Genomic DNA, 19,684 nt, shown 5'->3' with positions numbered 1-19,684 from the left:
AGTCCGAAATGCCCTGCTGGCTTGCAGTCATGACACAGACGAAGTGTTTTTTCCCTGCCCGGTCCTGGGGGGATATAAACATGATTTCTATAGCAAAGCAGTCCATCCTTAAGCGAAAAGGGAAAATGCAATCCTTGGCGAAGTTGGTCCTGCGCCCAGGCATCTGCTTGCTGACTAGCCCTGATTTCTTGAGCACAGAGGGGCCCTGGAGTAGAGGGAGTTGAATCAATGAGAGTGGATTTGGTGTTCCCCACTGTGAGCGTGGCAAAGTTCTCGGGTTGTAGTAGTTGGGATTCAAAAGTCTCTTTGCGTCCTGCAGCGTATTCCGGTTTACGTGACAGGGCGTCTGCTTGCTTGGTTTGGGCTGGGGTTACATAATGAATCTGGAAGTTAAAACGTTCAAAGAATAAAGCCCAACGTTGTTGCCTCTGATTTAGCTTGCGGGCAGTTCTTAGATGTTCTAGATTCCGATGATCAGTATGGACTTCAATGGGAAATTTGGCCCCTTCTAGCCAATGTCTCCAAGTTTCAAAAGCTGCCTTTATGGCTAATAGTTCTTTTTCCCAAATGGTATAGTTTCTCTCTGGTGCGGTTAGTTGACGAGAATAAAAGGCACAAGGATGAAGGTGATCCCCCACCGGTTGTAGGAGTACAGCTCCAATTGCCACATCAGAGGCGTCCGCTTGCACAACAAAAAGGGTTTCAGGATCTGGATGCTGAAGGATTGGCTGGGACGTGATAATTTCTTTAGTTGCTGGAACCCTTTCTCTGCTTGATCAGTCCAGCGGAAGGGCTGTTTCCCACGGATGCAGCTGGTGATTGGGTCAGACCAGCGGGCAAAATCTGGAATGAACTTGCGGTAATAGTTCGCGAACCCCAAGAATCGCTGTACCTCTTTCTTGTTGGTTGGCGCTCGCCATTCCAATACTGCTGAAACTTTTGCCGGGTCCATGGAGAGCCCTAGAGGCGAGATGCGGTACCCCAGGAAATCTACCTCTTGTAGATCAAAAGCGCATTTTTCCAGCTTGGCATAAAGCCCATGATCCCGCAATCGTTGTAACACCATTTTAACGTGGTTCTCATGTTCTGATTGTGATCTAGAAAACACCAAAAAATCGTCCAGGTAGATGATCAAGAACCGATCTAGATAGTCCTGAAAAATGTCATTGACAAAATGCTGGAACGTTGCGGGAGCTCCGCATAAACCATAATTCATAACTCGGGACTCGAATAATCCGAATTTAGTCTGGAAGGCGGTCTTCCACTCGTCCCCTTCTCTGATGCGAACTAGGTTATAAGCCCCCCGTAGGTCCAGCTTGGTGTAGACCTTGGCTCCTCGAAGTCGGTCTAGTAGATCCGAGATTAAGGGCAGGGGATAGCTGTTCCGCTTAGTGATATTGTTCAATGCTCTGTAGTCCACCACCAAGCGTAAGTCCCCTGACTTCTTCTTCACAAACATCACTGGGGAGGCGGCTGGGGATTGAGAGGGTCTGATGAATCCCTTGCGAAGGTTTGTCTCTATGAATTCCCTGAGAGCTTCTTGCTCCGGTTCAGTCAGGGAGTAGAGATGCCCTCGCGGGATCGGGGCCCCCTCCACCAAGTCAATGGCACAGTCATAAGGTCTATGTGGGGGTAATTTTTCGGCTTCTTTTTCATTGAATACATCCCAATACTCGGAGTACTTCTTTGGCAAGGTGATAATGGGCTCGGTGTCTGTGGCATGGCAGACCTTGGCTACGAGGCAATGGTTTTGGCAGTACTTTGAAACAAACTGCAGTTCTCTGTTGGACCAGGAGATGTTTGGGTCGTGAAGTGTCAGCCATGGAATCCCCAAAATCACAGGGAAATGGGGAACCTCAGTAACAAAGAAGGAAATCTCTTCCATATGTTCCCTTATCCACATCCTGGTGGGTTCTGACCACTGGCTTACGGGGCCCGTCTTGAGAGGGCGGCCATCGATGGCTTGCACCACACGGGCATTCTTGAAGTCGTGATATTGTAATCCCAGAGAGTCGGCATACTCTCTATCAATGAAATTGTTGGTGGCTCCTGAGTCTATCATGGCGTGGATCATGACGGGTCCCTTTTTTGCTGACCATAAGGTGACCACTAGAAGGAACAGGACCCCGGTTGGTGGCTCTTGAATGGGTTTTTTGACCGGGTTGGCGAGCCTCTCTACGCCCGGTCGTTGGCTTCCCCCGCCGGCTGTGTGCCAATCGCCTCAGACGCCTTCGTCTCCGTGGAGGACGCCGCCGCAAGACGGGCGGCGGGCTTCCCTTTGGCTGGGCACTCCCTGGCGAAGTGGCCCCCATTCCCGCAATACCAACAGAGGTTTAGGCGTTGGCGGCGGGCCTTCTCGGCGGCATCTAATCTGGGACGCACATTGCCCAACTGCATCGGCACCTCCTCGCTCCCTCTGGGGTATGGGGATGGTGGTGGGGGTCTCCACACTGGACGCGGCTGAACGCTGGCGGGAGCGGGAGGTTTTGCCCCAGCTCTACCGCTCTGGCCTCGTACCCACTGTTTCCTGTTGGCAATCATGACTTCAGCCCGTAAACATTGATCAATGAGTGCTTCAAGAGTGTGGGGAGGATCCACCTTGGAGATTTCCTCCAGCATTTCAATGTTGAGACCCTCCCGAAATTGTCCTCTGAGGGCTACATCGTTCCAGCCGGTGTTGTGGGCCAGCACTCGGAACTCGGCTATGTACTGAGACATGGGTCTGTCTCCCTGAAAGAGGCGGCGGAGTTTGTGGCCGGCTGCCTCCAAATTGTCCTCGATTCCCCAGGTCTCCTTAAGGTGGTCCAAGAAGTGTTGCGCTGATCTTAGGTGTGGAGAGGCTTGGTCGAACAGTGCCGTCGCCCAGTTGGCCGCTGGCCCGTCTAGAAGACTGTAAACCCACGCCACCTTGATGTCTTCTTGGGGAAACTCGGCGGCACGGGCCTCTAGGTAAGCCTGGCACTGGCGGCGGAATACTTGGACCTTGGAGGCTTCTCCAGAAAACTTGGTTGGCAACGCCATGGCCGGGAGGCGGATTCCGCGCTCCCTCAACCCTTTTATTTCTCCATCCTGCGCGTTGAGTCTGTCACGGATGCGGTCCACTTCGTCCTTGCTGATGGTGTAGCTAAGTGGCTGTCCACCCGGCACGGCTCCGGTAGACATTCTGGCCTTGGTTAATTGGTGCTTATGGTGGCGGAGTCAAACTGTCAGGACCCAGGCTGCAAGGCACCAATAACCATACACAGAGGCCAGAATCTATCTAATATCTTTATTGAAGGAATATATAAAGTTAATAAAAGCACGTGTATGAAATAGTCCAGGAGTAGACCTTTCAGGAAAGGTCAAAATTAGTCCAAGAAAACAATGTCCAATATGAAATATTAAGGTCCAAAGTTGTAATCCAATAACCGAAACACTCACTTTGCCAGGCAAAGTGAGGGGAGATGACAAGGTCCTTTAGTCCATGAACTTGAGCAAGGCTAGGAATTAACTTGATACTTGAAAACAAGGCTTGAATCGTGACACAAGGTAACGTGGAACAAGAACAAGGCCCGTGGAATTACTTGGTAAAATCCGTGAAACAAGGCAAGGTTTAGTCCTGGAAGGCGAGGCAAGATCCGAAGGTAAACAAGGCTGGGAAGCAGGAGCGAAGGCTTGAGAACAAGGACAAGGCTTGAACAGGAACGAGGCTTGAAACGGAGCGCGCTGTCCAGACACAACTCGCTCCGGAGGCTGACGAATTGACTCCGCGAAGTTACTTCGCGGGTAAAACACCTATATAGAGTCTAACTTTCCCGCCGAGAGCAGTTCTCTGGGAACCAGAAACGAAAGCTAATCTCTGAGACCAGATGTTTGACTCCTTAAAGATTCTCATGGAAAGCAGGCTTAATTGGCTAAATTCTTAGCAGCTATTCTAGCACTCCTGCGCGAGGCCGCTTCCAAACCTCTCTGTTGTTTACAAAACTCATGGCGAGAAAACACAGGAGATGTAGGCTCAGGGTTTGTTTGACATACTTCTGGAACACAACTCTCTTGCAGGTGCAAGGTTCCCAGATCTGGCTGGGAAGAATCTGGCTGGGAAGATTCCAGTTCTGACTGGGAAGGTAAAAAACCCAAGTTTTCTTCTTCATCAGGTATCACCATGTCATGAGCAGGACTACAAGGCCCATGAGTCATCACACTATCCCCCTCCTCAAGCCCCCTCCCAAACTGGGACTCTCTCCCCGGGGCGCGAGGTCGTGGCTTGGCGGGATAGGTCTGATGAAAGCGACGGGTTAGATCAGGAGCATGGACTGTGGAGGCGTCTTCCCAAGAGCGTTCCTCAGGGCCAAAACCCACCCAGTCAATGAGATATTGCAGGCGGCGGCGGTGAAAGCGAGAATCCAAAATGTCCTGAACCTCGAATTCTTCCTCCCCATCCACCAAAACAGGGACGGGGGCCGGCCGGTCAGCATCAGGGCGCACACCATCCGCCGGAAGGAGCAGGGAGCGGTGGAACACTGGATGAATGCGCATTGAACGTGGAAGTTGGAGTTTGAAAGTCACGGGGTTAAGTTGCGCCACCACTGGATAGGGGCCAATGAAACGGGCATCTAACTTCCGGCAAGGGCGATGGGAGGGCAAAAAGCGAGTGGACAGAAAAACCCGATCTCCTACCTTGATTTCGGGCCCCGGCTGGCGATGTTTGTCCGCGTGACGTTTATAGTCCTCCTTGGCTTGGTCCAGTTGTTGGAGCAAAAGTTGTTGCACCGCTGTGAGTTCCTGTAGCCAATCCTCTGCTGCGGGAACTTCTGAAGTTTCAATGACAGGGGGAAAGAAACGTGGATGGAAGCCGTAGTTTGCAAAGAACGGCGTTTCTTTTGTAGAAGCCTGGACTCCATTGTTGTAGGCAAACTCCGACAGTGGTAACAGAGAAGCCCAATTGTCCTGTTGGTAGTTTACATAACAGCGAAGGTACTGTTCCAAAGTGGCATTGGTGCGCTCCGTTTGCCCATCTGTTTGGGGATGATGAGCTGAAGATAAACGAGAGTCTATGCCCAATAGTTTTTGTAGTGCCTTCCAGAAACGAGAGGTGAATTGGGATCCACGATCTGTGACCAAACTCTTGGGCAATCCATGTAATCTGAAAACATGTTGGAGGAATAGATCTGCAGTCTCTTTGGCCGTGGGAAGGCCTTCACAGGGAATGAAATGGGCTAACTTGGTGAAAAGGTCCACCACCACTAGGATCGTGGTAAATTCACAGGAAGGTGGTAAGTCAGTGATAAAATCCGCAGAAATTATTTCCCATGGGCGAGATGGGGTAGGAAGGGGGTGTAAAAGCCCTGAGGGCTTCTCCCTTCTTGTCTTGGAGCGCTGGCATACTGGGCAGGTGTTGACATATTTTTCCACATCCTTGCGGATCTTGGGCCACCAGAAATCTCTTAGGATCAAATGCATGGTTTTAAATAGTCCGAAATGCCCTGCTGGCTTGCAGTCATGACACAGACGAAGTGTTTTTTCCCTGCCCGGTCCTGGGGGGATATAAACATGATTTCTATAGCAAAGCAGTCCATCCTTAAGCGAAAAGGGAAAATGCAATCCTTGGCGAAGTTGGTCCTGCGCCCAGGCATCTGCTTGCTGACTAGCCCTGATTTCTTGAGCACAGAGGGGCCCTGGAGTAGAGGGAGTTGAATCAATGAGAGTGGATTTGGTGTTCCCCACTGTGAGCGTGGCAAAGTTCTCGGGTTGTAGTAGTTGGGATTCAAAAGTCTCTTTGCGTCCTGCAGCGTATTCCGGTTTACGTGACAGGGCGTCTGCTTGCTTGGTTTGGGCTGGGGTTACATAATGAATCTGGAAGTTAAAACGTTCAAAGAATAAAGCCCAACGTTGTTGCCTCTGATTTAGCTTGCGGGCAGTTCTTAGATGTTCTAGATTCCGATGATCAGTATGGACTTCAATGGGAAATTTGGCCCCTTCTAGCCAATGTCTCCAAGTTTCAAAAGCTGCCTTTATGGCTAATAGTTCTTTTTCCCAAATGGTATAGTTTCTCTCTGGTGCGGTTAGTTGACGAGAATAAAAGGCACAAGGATGAAGGTGATCCCCCACCGGTTGTAGGAGTACAGCTCCAATTGCCACATCAGAGGCGTCCGCTTGCACAACAAAAAGGGTTTCAGGATCTGGATGCTGAAGGATTGGCTGGGACGTGATAATTTCTTTAGTTGCTGGAACCCTTTCTCTGCTTGATCAGTCCAGCGGAAGGGCTGTTTCCCACGGATGCAGCTGGTGATTGGGTCAGACCAGCGGGCAAAATCTGGAATGAACTTGCGGTAATAGTTCGCGAACCCCAAGAATCGCTGTACCTCTTTCTTGTTGGTTGGCGCTCGCCATTCCAATACTGCTGAAACTTTTGCCGGGTCCATGGAGAGCCCTAGAGGCGAGATGCGGTACCCCAGGAAATCTACCTCTTGTAGATCAAAAGCGCATTTTTCCAGCTTGGCATAAAGCCCATGATCCCGCAATCGTTGTAACACCATTTTAACGTGGTTCTCATGTTCTGATTGTGATCTAGAAAACACCAAAAAATCGTCCAGGTAGATGATCAAGAACCGATCTAGATAGTCCTGAAAAATGTCATTGACAAAATGCTGGAACGTTGCGGGAGCTCCGCATAAACCATAATTCATAACTCGGGACTCGAATAATCCGAATTTAGTCTGGAAGGCGGTCTTCCACTCGTCCCCTTCTCTGATGCGAACTAGGTTATAAGCCCCCCGTAGGTCCAGCTTGGTGTAGACCTTGGCTCCTCGAAGTCGGTCTAGTAGATCCGAGATTAAGGGCAGGGGATAGCTGTTCCGCTTAGTGATATTGTTCAATGCTCTGTAGTCCACCACCAAGCGTAAGTCCCCTGACTTCTTCTTCACAAACATCACTGGGGAGGCGGCTGGGGATTGAGAGGGTCTGATGAATCCCTTGCGAAGGTTTGTCTCTATGAATTCCCTGAGAGCTTCTTGCTCCGGTTCAGTCAGGGAGTAGAGATGCCCTCGCGGGATCGGGGCCCCCTCCACCAAGTCAATGGCACAGTCATAAGGTCTATGTGGGGGTAATTTTTCGGCTTCTTTTTCATTGAATACATCCCAATACTCGGAGTACTTCTTTGGCAAGGTGATAATGGGCTCGGTGTCTGTGGCATGGCAGACCTTGGCTACGAGGCAATGGTTTTGGCAGTACTTTGAAACAAACTGCAGTTCTCTGTTGGACCAGGAGATGTTTGGGTCGTGAAGTGTCAGCCATGGAATCCCCAAAATCACAGGGAAATGGGGAACCTCAGTAACAAAGAAGGAAATCTCTTCCATATGTTCCCTTATCCACATCCTGGTGGGTTCTGACCACTGGCTTACGGGGCCCGTCTTGAGAGGGCGGCCATCGATGGCTTGCACCACACGGGCATTCTTGAAGTCGTGATATTGTAATCCCAGAGAGTCGGCATACTCTCTATCAATGAAATTGTTGGTGGCTCCTGAGTCTATCATGGCGTGGATCATGACGGGTCCCTTTTTTGCTGACCATAAGGTGACCACTAGAAGGAACAGGACCCCGGTTGGTGGCTCTTGAATGGGTTTTTTGACCGGGTTGGCGAGCCTCTCTACGCCCGGTCGTTGGCTTCCCCCGCCGGCTGTGTGCCAATCGCCTCAGACGCCTTCGTCTCCGTGGAGGACGCCGCCGCAAGACGGGCGGCGGGCTTCCCTTTGGCTGGGCACTCCCTGGCGAAGTGGCCCCCATTCCCGCAATACCAACAGAGGTTTAGGCGTTGGCGGCGGGCCTTCTCGGCGGCATCTAATCTGGGACGCACATTGCCCAACTGCATCGGCACCTCCTCGCTCCCTCTGGGGTATGGGGATGGTGGTGGGGGTCTCCACACTGGACGCGGCTGAACGCTGGCGGGAGCGGGAGGTTTTGCCCCAGCTCTACCGCTCTGGCCTCGTACCCACTGTTTCCTGTTGGCAATCATGACTTCAGCCCGTAAACATTGATCAATGAGTGCTTCAAGAGTGTGGGGAGGATCCACCTTGGAGATTTCCTCCAGCATTTCAATGTTGAGACCCTCCCGAAATTGTCCTCTGAGGGCTACATCGTTCCAGCCGGTGTTGTGGGCCAGCACTCGGAACTCGGCTATGTACTGAGACATGGGTCTGTCTCCCTGAAAGAGGCGGCGGAGTTTGTGGCCGGCTGCCTCCAAATTGTCCTCGATTCCCCAGGTCTCCTTAAGGTGGTCCAAGAAGTGTTGCGCTGATCTTAGGTGTGGAGAGGCTTGGTCGAACAGTGCCGTCGCCCAGTTGGCCGCTGGCCCGTCTAGAAGACTGTAAACCCACGCCACCTTGATGTCTTCTTGGGGAAACTCGGCGGCACGGGCCTCTAGGTAAGCCTGGCACTGGCGGCGGAATACTTGGACCTTGGAGGCTTCTCCAGAAAACTTGGTTGGCAACGCCATGGCCGGGAGGCGGATTCCGCGCTCCCTCAACCCTTTTATTTCTCCATCCTGCGCGTTGAGTCTGTCACGGATGCGGTCCACTTCGTCCTTGCTGATGGTGTAGCTAAGTGGCTGTCCACCCGGCACGGCTCCGGTAGACATTCTGGCCTTGGTTAATTGGTGCTTATGGTGGCGGAGTCAAACTGTCAGGACCCAGGCTGCAAGGCACCAATAACCATACACAGAGGCCAGAATCTATCTAATATCTTTATTGAAGGAATATATAAAGTTAATAAAAGCACGTGTATGAAATAGTCCAGGAGTAGACCTTTCAGGAAAGGTCAAAATTAGTCCAAGAAAACAATGTCCAATATGAAATATTAAGGTCCAAAGTTGTAATCCAATAACCGAAACACTCACTTTGCCAGGCAAAGTGAGGGGAGATGACAAGGTCCTTTAGTCCATGAACTTGAGCAAGGCTAGGAATTAACTTGATACTTGAAAACAAGGCTTGAATCGTGACACAAGGTAACGTGGAACAAGAACAAGGCCCGTGGAATTACTTGGTAAAATCCGTGAAACAAGGCAAGGTTTAGTCCTGGAAGGCGAGGCAAGATCCGAAGGTAAACAAGGCTGGGAAGCAGGAGCGAAGGCTTGAGAACAAGGACAAGGCTTGAACAGGAACGAGGCTTGAAACGGAGCGCGCTGTCCAGACACAACTCGCTCCGGAGGCTGACGAATTGACTCCGCGAAGTTACTTCGCGGGTAAAACACCTATATAGAGTCTAACTTTCCCGCCGAGAGCAGTTCTCTGGGAACCAGAAACGAAAGCTAATCTCTGAGACCAGATGTTTGACTCCTTAAAGATTCTCATGGAAAGCAGGCTTAATTGGCTAAATTCTTAGCAGCTATTCTAGCACTCCTGCGCGAGGCCGCTTCCAAACCTCTCTGTTGTTTACAAAACTCATGGCGAGAAAACACAGGAGATGTAGGCTCACAGGAGATGTTGACATACTTCTGGAACACAACTCTCTTGCAGGTGCAAGGTTCCCAGATCTGGCTGGGAAGAATCTGGCTGGGAAGATTCCAGTTCTGACTGGGAAGGTTAAAAAACCCAAGTTTTCTTCTTCATCAGGTATCACCATGTCATGAGCAGGACTACAAGGCCCATGAGTCATCACAACAACTTGGCATTGATAAAGATAACTTAGAATGAGACCTACAGCTAGTACACCTCTGAAATTAGTTTGCCTGATGACAGAGTATATATTCCATTTTCACTGAAAGTCCTCTGTGCATCTCAGATCAAAATAATACTTTGTCCCTTTGTATTGTTCTTCTTTTTAACAAAGACTTTTGGTGTATTATACCACAACAATTAAGAATTTCAATTATCTCAGGACTACTTAATATTTTTATTTGTTAGTAAGATAACTCTTATGAACTAAATTATGATTCAAAGCAGCCATAATAAGTTAATTTTTTTCTTAGCTTGCTATTTTAACCCATAGAACGAGGAATAATCATCATAATTCAGGCCTAAGCAAACAGAATCTAATATATATTCTGATACTTTCTGCATTTCGTAGCCATTGTGCACTTGTGTATTAGACATAGTATTCACTGTCTCTATGTGTAGTATACGTACACAACCACAACCTACACACCTGCCAATAGCAAATTACAGTTCAAAATGAGCATCACATTCCTGCATCTGGTTTGATCAGTGTTCCTACAACAATGTTTATAAAGCACACAAATACAGACAGAATGCCATGATACGTTGGGACTGTTTGTTGATTTTTTTTGTTTGTGGCGATATTGGTCAATGTATTTTCATGCCAATGGCCATTGGGTGACTTTAAATTATGGATTCCATTATTTTTCGTAGGTTCCATGGGAAGATTTGCGTTATCTTTTTGGTGAGATTATGTATGGAGGACACATCACTGATGATTGGGACCGCAGACTGTGCTACACGTACTTAGAAGAATTTATGAACCCATCTCTGGTAAATTTTGTTTGTAGACATGGGGAGGGAAAAACATAAATAGGAAGTATGTGATATTGTTTTTCCTTTGGTGCATACATTTGTGTAACTTTATCTATGAAGAGATTTCAAGTAGTTTGCTAGCACTCGTCTCGGGCTTTTTCAACAGAAAAGCTTGAACTAGTTTTCCCGTATCTGAAATTACATTGTACAATTTTGTTTACTAGAAAGTCCATTCATTTTGACAGTGGCTCATATCTATTTGTGTTAACCACAATATAATAAGGCTTGTCCTTGCAATAAGCCTTGGTTAACTCAGTGCATCCTACTTCTGAGTAGGCATCCATCACTTTGTGACTTGCATTACAATACTGAAGCTACTCTCTAAAAATATGCAAGACACTCTCAAGTGCATTCAGAAATAAAAATAAAGAATATCTGGCTATATCCAAACCTCAGAATTATAATAGTTTGATACCACATTGCCATGGTTCAATGGTACCAAATTCTGGGATTTGTAGTTTTGTGAGATATTTATTTGTTTGTTTGTTTGTTTGTTTGTTTACAGTATTTATATTCCGCCCTTCTCACCCCGAAGGGGACTCAGGGCGGATCACATTACACATATAAGGTAAACATTCAATGCCTTCAACATAGAACAAAGACAAGACAAACATAGGCTCTGAGCTGGCCTCAACTCATGACCTCTTGGTCAGAGTGATTTGTTGCAGCTGGCTGCAGCTGGCTGCTCACCCTTCTTTACCACCCTGAGTCCCTTCGGGGAGAGAGGGCAGGTTATAAATTGTTGTTGTTGTTGTTGTTGTTGTTATTTTATTATGACACAGCAAACAAGATAGATATGCTGGATTTCATATCACAAAAACACAAGTCAAACACTTCCCAAGTGTCTAGGACTGTGATGTATTTTCGGATGATACGCGCAGATCCCAGCAGGGTGGCCTTTTGCAGTTGGCAGATCGTGATTTTGTCAATGTCTATTGTTTCCAAATGCCAGCTGAGATCTTTTGGCACGGCACCCAATGCGCCGATCACCACCGGGACCACCTGCACTGGTTTCTGCCAGAGTCTTTGAAGTTCAATCTTGAGGTCCTGATAGCGGCTGAGTTTTTCCTGTCAATGCAACTGTCACCTGGGATGGCGACATCAATGATCCAAACCTTTTTCTTTTCCACAACTGTGATGTCTGGTGTGTTGTGTTCCAGAACTTTGTCAGTCTGGGTTCGGAAGCCCCACAGTATCTTTGCATGCTCATTTTCCAATACTTTTGCAGGTTTGTGATCCCACCAGTTCTTTACTGCTGGCAGGTGGTACTTGAGGCATAAGTTCCAATGGATCATTTGGGCCACATAGTTGTGACTCTGTTTGTAGACTGTCTGTGCGATTTTCTTACAGCAGCTGAGGATATGATCAATGGTTTTGTCGGTTTCCTTGCAGAGTCTGAATTTTGGGTCATCAGCTGATTTTTCGATCTTGACCTTAATTGCATTTGTTCTGATGGCTTGCTCCTGGGCTGCAAGGATCAGGCCTTCTGTCTCCTTCTTCAGTGTCCCATTTGTGAGCCAGAGCCACGTCTTCTTCTTATCAGCTTTTCCTTCAATTTTGTCAAGGAACTTTCCATGTAATGTTTTGTCTTTACCTCTAGTTTGTAGTGCGGTTTTCTTGTACTGATTTTTTGTCTGCTGTGCTTTGAGGAGTTTCTGATTTTTGACTTCAGTCAAAGCAGGTATTATTATTATTATTATTATTATTATTATTATTATTATTATTATTTATTCTAAGAGAGCTATGGTGCCACAACAAACTGCAGCAAAGAGCTATAGCAGTTATAGCAGTGTCAAACCACTATAATTCAGCAGTGTGGATGGTCTTTCTCATTCAGTTTCCTTTTGAATTGCAGCATGCATTTTTAACCTAAACCAGAATAATGTTTCCTTTAACCCACAAAATGATTAAGAATACCAGCGTTGACTAGAATGCAATACTAAATTAACCATTTATTTAAAGGGGATAGAGAATATTGTAAGTATAGCATAAGAAGATCATCTTTGGTGCGGAACATGGATATCTCTAAGGCCACTCCATCTTCTCTTGTTCATGCCGCTGCTGGAAGCATGCACTGCGCTTTGAAGTGTCGTGAGTTTGCTTGCATCTATTCACTCCTTAATGAGTAGATGTTCGTTATGTCACAAAGCTGCCTTCAGTTTAGCAGGATTGGGAGTCAATTGGAGTGAGTTACCATGGAGATGGGAAGCATAAACACTACTGTACTTCTGACCTCCACGGAAGCTGATTTCTCTAAATGACAGCTGAGGTCAGGGGGCAGTGCGGGAAGCTGATTCCATTGGTCCCTCCTCCACATCTAGTCCCTGGATAAGAATTGCCGTTTCTCTGCTAAGCAGTCCATTAACCTTCACGAGCTTGAACTTTCATTCAAATATGTGTCAAATATAGGTGCAAAACCCTGAAAGAAAGGTCTGGAATTAGGTGCCCTTTGTTAACCAACCTAGAGTCCAGGTCTAGATGAGGATTTGGAAGCAAAACTGTGCATTCTCCTTCAGTTGGGCAGTGATCTCTTCCTACAGCACACCAATTGAAACAAAAAAATATCAACTGATGGACAAGTAAACACAAACAAAGGTCAACAGATACAACTCCAGTGTCTCATTTTATGCCCAGATGGGATCTTGTCTTCGTTGTAAGGGCAGTGGTTATTAGGCTAAGGTTGTGTTTAGCGATGAAAGTAATCAATTAAACATATCTGTGTAGAACATCCTGAGATCCCACAATAAAGGATGGGATATGAATATCTCTATAAATAAATAAAAAATCATGTAGTGTGTGGCCCTGAATTTATGAATATGGGTATTAGGCAAGTATTTGGCGGAAGAAAAAGCCTTATTTTAATGACAGTATGCTGCCATTATGGACAAAAAGACAGAGCATTTTTAAAAATAAATATGCTACAATTAGCGACATTTTAAGGCAAGGTAAAGGTAAAGGTTTCCCCCTGGCATTACGTCTAGTCGTGCCCGACTCTGGGGGTTGGTGCTCATCTCCATTTCTAAGCCAAAGAGCTGGCGTTGTCCATAGACACCGCCAAGGTCATGTGGCCAGCATGACTGCATGGAGCACCGTTCCCTTCCCTCCAGAGTAATACCTATTGTTTTACTCACATTTGCATGTTTTCAAACTGCTAGCTTGGTAGAACCTGGGGCTAACAACAGGAGCTCCCTGGATTCAAACCGCCAACCTTTTGGTCAACAAGTTCAGCAGCTCAGTGGTTTAACCTGCTGAGCCACCAGGGGCAAACACGTGTTTAATTAAAGTGATTATGTCACAAAAAAGCAGCTTCCCAGTAAGTTAGAAAACAGTGTTTAAAATTGAGCATTTCAAAATAGTTTTGCCCCACCCCTGCCACATATATATATATAATTACTAGAGCAATTAAACTACTAAGACAAACCTTGAGGTTGTAATGGATGGTTTTTCAAATCTCTGTATAAGTTTTGCTTGAATACTTTAAATGTTGAACTTTATTTTCTCGGGGTTTTTTTTCTATTTTTCCAAACTACAGCTTGAAGGAGACTTTGCTTTAGCTCCAGGCTTTCTGGCTCCTCCAAATTTGGATTATATTGGATACCACAAATACATTGATGAAATGCTGCCAGTTGAAAGCCCTGTACTATATGGTCTGCATCCAAATGCCGAGATAGACTTCTTGACAGTTCTGTCTGATAATCTTTTTAAAACCCTTTTGGAAATGCAGCCTAGAAACCTCCTTGCTGGAGAGGTAGCAGGACAGTCAGCAGAAGAAAAGGTGAGGTTACAGTCAGTAACCTGTTGGAGATAGCAACCTTCCCAAGCCTCCTCTATTTAATATTTTGTCTGTTTTATAATGTGTCAGTTTATTTCCTGAAGTGTATGTCATCTTTGGTTTGCAGTTTTCTTAGATCTATGTACTTAAAGCAGCAGGAGGCACTGCAGATCATGTGACTGGTTCAGTGACTGTTTAGAATGTTCAGTTTTAAAAGGATAACAAGACAGTTGAGGCTTGAGTCTGTTCGAGTGCAGAAGCCAGTGTTGGGAGTTAGAAGACAATTGAGGCTTGAGTCTGTTAGAGTGCAGAAGCCAGAAGTTAGAAGTCAGTTGAGGTTTAAGTTTCTTTGGAAGTAGACTGTTATAAAAGAGAGCTGTACAAACCAATATAGTTTTAAAAAGACTCTTAAAGATTATAATGTAAAGATACAAACTGAAACATTTTAAAGTTTAACCTGATAAGAAATGGACCTGTATATTTAAATACATGAAGTTGTGAGTAAAACAAACTTGTTAGTTTAAGGAAGTCTACTTGAATCTTTTTCTGCTGAGAGCATTGAATAGAAACAATATATTTATGCGCCCAGTTATCGTCCATTACCCAATAAACTAAAGTAACACCTCTGAAACTCTGCTACCCAAAAAATAGTAATCCTAACAGGTCATAATCCCCTATAGGTTATGATCCTAACAGGTCATAATCTATTAGTCCAATATACCGGAGTATGTGGAGGACTGAACTGTACTTTTAAAGAGAAAACTACACAACGTTTGGTAATTTTGCTTGATATTCTTACATTAAGGTGAAAAATGTCCTGGATGAAATTTTGGAGAAGCTTCCAGAAGAATTTAATATGGCTGAAATAATGCAAAAGTCTGCTGTTCGAAGTCCTTATGTTCTTGTTTGTTTTCAAGAATGTGAAAGAATGAACATTCTAATCCGAGAGATACGGAGGTCACTTAAGCAATTAGATCTTGGTCTGAAAGTAAGAGAAATATTTTTATTCTGAAACAGTGAGTGTACAAAGGGAATGTGTGCACTTAAATATTCCCTTTTCTCAAACATCTAGGGTGAGCTTACATTTTCTCCCACCATGGAAGCCTTGCAATCATCATTGTTTTATGACCTGGTCCCAGATGCATGGACGAATCTGGCTTATCCTTCCACGTATAGCCTTGCTCAATGGTAAATAAATTTCTTATCCTTAAAAAGTTGTAGCAGGCCAACTAGCTTGCATAAAACAGGGTTGGAGACCCATAGCTGAAGCATCCTGCATAGGAAGGAGGCAAACTATATGTTCCTCATGAACTTATTGCCAGGATCTTGTTTATGACATGGGCTGGTATGGTCTCTGATTACTGCAGCATATGTAACTTGGGGTGGGGGGTGTCACGAAAGTAAATATTCACCACCTTGTCCATTTAGTGGATTGGGGAGAGCAGGAATTACCAAGGTGGGTAGCAGCTGGCTGAGTATGTAATGGATTTCGATGGTTGTACTCTAGAATTAAATCTATCTGGATGTAAACCAGACATTACAGTACTATTGTATATTTACAAACACACAGCATTAACTATGGCATTGCTTCTGAAATTGTGGGTCCCAAATGGGGATCTTCTTAGTTTTGGTTCTGAAAAAATTGGTAATAGTAAGTTTTCTGAATATTATCAAGTGGCTGTTTTAGACATTTTCATGACTGCTGTTTAATGTTTACAGCGGACTCTGCAGATGCTTCCACTGTACTTCATAAAAAAGAAAATTAGCCTGTTTAGCAAACCTTGCAATTACTGATTTGTTATGAGTAAATGTTTGATTTTATACATGTGTTAAATATGCATACATGCATACGTGTGTGTGTGTGTGTGTGTGTGTATATATATGTATGTATGTATATATATACACACACACACACACACACACACACACACACACACACACCTATACATACATATACATACACACCTGCTATCACATAAAAAATTTAGGGGCCAAAAGGCGATGTGAGTGGTAAAGTTTAAGAAGCCCTGAACTGTGACATTTAATTTCTTTCAAGCTTCCACCATGCGACTTTATTTATATCATTTTGTATGATATAATGCCATTGATCTTTTGGAAGACTAGTCTCGGGATTTAAGAGATGGATAGTTTTCAAGCTTCTTTGAAGATACATTTAAAGCTACAATGCTGATCTACTGTATAATTATTTTGATGATACTTTTATACATTACCATCTTATCTACAAGGATGGAGGGGGTAATTTAAATTTTGTCAACAAATAAAATTGTAAGGTAGCAATGTCATAGTTCATTAATTCATTGGGCACCAATAGTCTCTTTACTACCAACTAAAGGCTGTGGATACTAAATCACACAATGCAGCTTATTTTAATAATGATCCGCTTCCTATGCCAGTTTTGATTGCTCTGCTGCTTTTTCTTCAGGTTTAATGACCTTCTCATTCGATGCCGAGAACTTGATACTTGGACGCAAGATCTTGTACTTCCTGCAGTGGTGTGGCTTTCTGGCTTCTTTAATCCTCAGTCTTTTTTGACTGGTATGATGCATTGGGTTCATCATATATAAAGGTCAAGAAAATTAGACCACACAGTTGGGCTAGTTTTTACATAATGGCTTACTGAGGGCTGCCTTTGTAGTCATATTTCTTAAGAGCCAGTTGCATTAGAAATTCCACAAAGTGCCAGTGTATTGTCAATGGAGCAAATGACAGGACTTCCATTTAAAAACTAACCAGGGTGCTGGAAGTCAAAGCCAATGAATGGCATACTGAATCAACAGCTCTTTAAACAATAAAAGGGAGCAAGCTATAAAGACATGGGTGTACCTTCAGGAGCATTGAAAATGCTGTGCTGTTTTTTCAGGGCTGACACAGAAGTACAATTTAATTTTTAAAATACTCCTATCTACATGAAATTACATCCCATTAATAGCACTATGATTTATTTATACAATCCAGTAGTAAATTAGGAGTTTACAGTAACATTTAAGGATATCTAGTGAGCTGCCAAGCTGCATATCTGAGATTGTGCACCACTTCAGAACACATTGCAGCCATTATATTTTGAAGATACATGAATCTATTACTCAAGAAACACATTATGCGATTTTAAGGAAGTATTCTTTGTAGTAGGAAGTGAATTGGGTTGCTTGTACTGCTTTACATTATTTGAAATTCTTGCCAAAATATAAAAATATCTAATTGAACATGAGTTAATTTGTTCATACAACTCTTTTCTACTTGAAAGCCATTATGCAAAGCATGGCAAGGAAGAACAACTGGTCTCTGGATAAGATGTGCCTGACTACAGATGTTACAAAAAAAAGTAGAGAGGATTATGGTCACCCTCCAAGGGAAGGAGCATATATATGTGGTCTTTTTATGGAAGGTAAGTTTATTAAAGTTATACAGCACCATTTGCTCTGATGGAAAATTTAGTATTGATTCAGTACCGAAATGCCCATTCAGAGGTTAACCCATAGAAACAAGATCTACACCACAGGTGTAATAAAATGCAAGCTTAGCCTTTATTGGACCAACTACAAATGTTGTGAGTTTTGGGACTGCCATCGACAGCCTTATTATAGAGTAATGGGCAGATAGTAAAGGGGTTAAGTTGTATTGTTTTGCTCCTGCTGTGCTTCAAACATTACATAAAAGGACTAAATAACTGCAACTGTAAGCAGTTTGGTCAATGACCTTTTTCACTAAAGAAAATAGTAAGGCCTGAAACAGATTGATAGTTTATTTCTGGTGTTCTGTCAAGTTGTTTCCAATTTATGGTGACACGAAAGCAACCCTATCATGGGGTTTTCTGGGGCTGAGATGTGTGATTCCCTGACCGAGCAGGGCATTGAACTGTAGCCATCAGGAACATAACTCAAACTTAAATCACTACACCATGCTGGTGAACCTATTGACTCAAGTGCTAAATCAAGTGATAACTCAACACATTGATTCTTGTTGGGACTATTCAGATTCAAGTGTCCTATATACCATCATGTTATGATGTTGGTATCTTCACTGCCACTATGTAAGGCATCATATAGCTAAACAGAATTTCCCCCATAGTCCCATAAGATAGGTCTAATTCCCTACCCCAAGAAAGAGATAAGCTAAAAATGAAGCTGCAAGACCATCACATCATACTGATGTCTACTCAGAAGCTCCACTGAATTCAATGGTGTGTTGTTAGTTGCCTTGAAGTCAACGTCTATTCATGGGGAACCTTTCAGAGGGCATTATTGGCAATATTTATTGAGTTGTTTTGTTATTGTTCTCCTCTGACTATAACACAGTGACTAGTATTCCCTAGCAGTTTCCTTTTCAACTACCAACTTCCTAAATAAATGAGTATATATAATTATAGCTACAGTAAAGACCCAACAAGAGAATTCACCAATGGTACTCTGCTATTTATCTAACTCTGTGGACCCTGAAGCAAATTATGAAAGCTAAGCAGGACCAGGCATGGTTGGTAGTTGGACAGGGGAGAAATACCAGATGCTGTAAGATAAATTGCAGGAGCAAACCACTTCTGGTTACTCCTTGCTTAAAAAAACTAAGAACTCTAAGTTAATACATACTTGTTAGCTTACTTGTATAAATAGAGATAGTAGCTCAATGATTTGTGCTTCTCTGGTTACAGGAGCGAGATGGGATCTTCAAGCCGGAGTTATAGCTGAAGCCAGATTAAAGGACTTGACTCCAGCAATGCCAGTCATCTTTGTAAAAGCAGTTCCAGTCGAAAGACAAGAAACAAAGCACATTTATAAATGTCCAGTTTATAAAACAAAAATTAGAGGGCCAACTTATGTCTGGACTTTTAACTTAAAAAGCAAAGACAAGCCAGCCAAGTGGGTGCTTGCAGGTGTAGCTCTGCTGCTGGCAGTTTAAGCAATATCTCTGTAAGGACAAATATCTCCCACCAACCAAAAAAGAACTTGCTTTACACTGAATCATTATACATGTCGCACTGCTGAAGGTTACCAAAAGCAGCCCGCAGGATAATGCTTATGTTCAGAAGTTCCATTTGTTTAGTACCAAAGCTGTTTGCCGTATATTTATATATATACACACACACATATAATGCAGAAAATAAAAGCATGCCTGCACCTGTAAATGCCAAAGACATATTAGATATTCACTTAACAGTGAAATCCAAAATATGCCGAAATTCAAAATTGTCCATGAGTGTCGGAGATAGTGATACCTTTGCTTTGTGATGGATCAGTGTACACAAATCTTATTTCACACACAAAATCATTAAAAAATATTGTACAAAATTATTTTCATGTGTATTAGGTGTCTATGAAACAGAAATAAATTCTGTGTTTAGAGTGGGATCCCATCTCCAAGATACTTCATTATTTATCTGTGTGGAAATCAAATC

At 44.3% G+C, this 19,684-nt stretch overlaps 1 protein-coding gene across 1 annotated transcript in view; it reads left to right on the top strand.

Annotated features, from left to right (window-relative positions):
* The window catches only part of dnah11 (dynein axonemal heavy chain 11), a 195,066-nt gene extending 175,429 nt beyond the window's left edge, over positions 1-19,637 (top strand). The window contains exons 76-82 of the mRNA XM_062958230.1: positions 10,341-10,460; positions 14,035-14,277; positions 15,080-15,262; positions 15,347-15,462; positions 16,718-16,830; positions 17,540-17,680; positions 18,941-19,637. Coding sequence (XP_062814300.1) covers positions 10,341-10,460; positions 14,035-14,277; positions 15,080-15,262; positions 15,347-15,462; positions 16,718-16,830; positions 17,540-17,680; positions 18,941-19,188 — 1,164 coding nt within the window. The 3' untranslated portion in view covers positions 19,189-19,637. The remainder of the gene's footprint in view (positions 1-10,340; positions 10,461-14,034; positions 14,278-15,079; positions 15,263-15,346; positions 15,463-16,717; positions 16,831-17,539; positions 17,681-18,940) is intronic.
* The last annotated feature ends 47 nt before the right edge of the window (positions 19,638-19,684 follow it).

This window comes from Anolis carolinensis, chromosome 6, assembly GCF_035594765.1.
Source record: "Anolis carolinensis isolate JA03-04 chromosome 6, rAnoCar3.1.pri, whole genome shotgun sequence".
In the NCBI taxonomy this organism is placed as follows: Eukaryota; Metazoa; Chordata; class Lepidosauria; order Squamata; family Dactyloidae; genus Anolis; species Anolis carolinensis.
The sequence above is the reverse complement of the archived record's forward strand: the minus strand, read 5'-3'. Positions and strand labels throughout refer to the sequence as shown.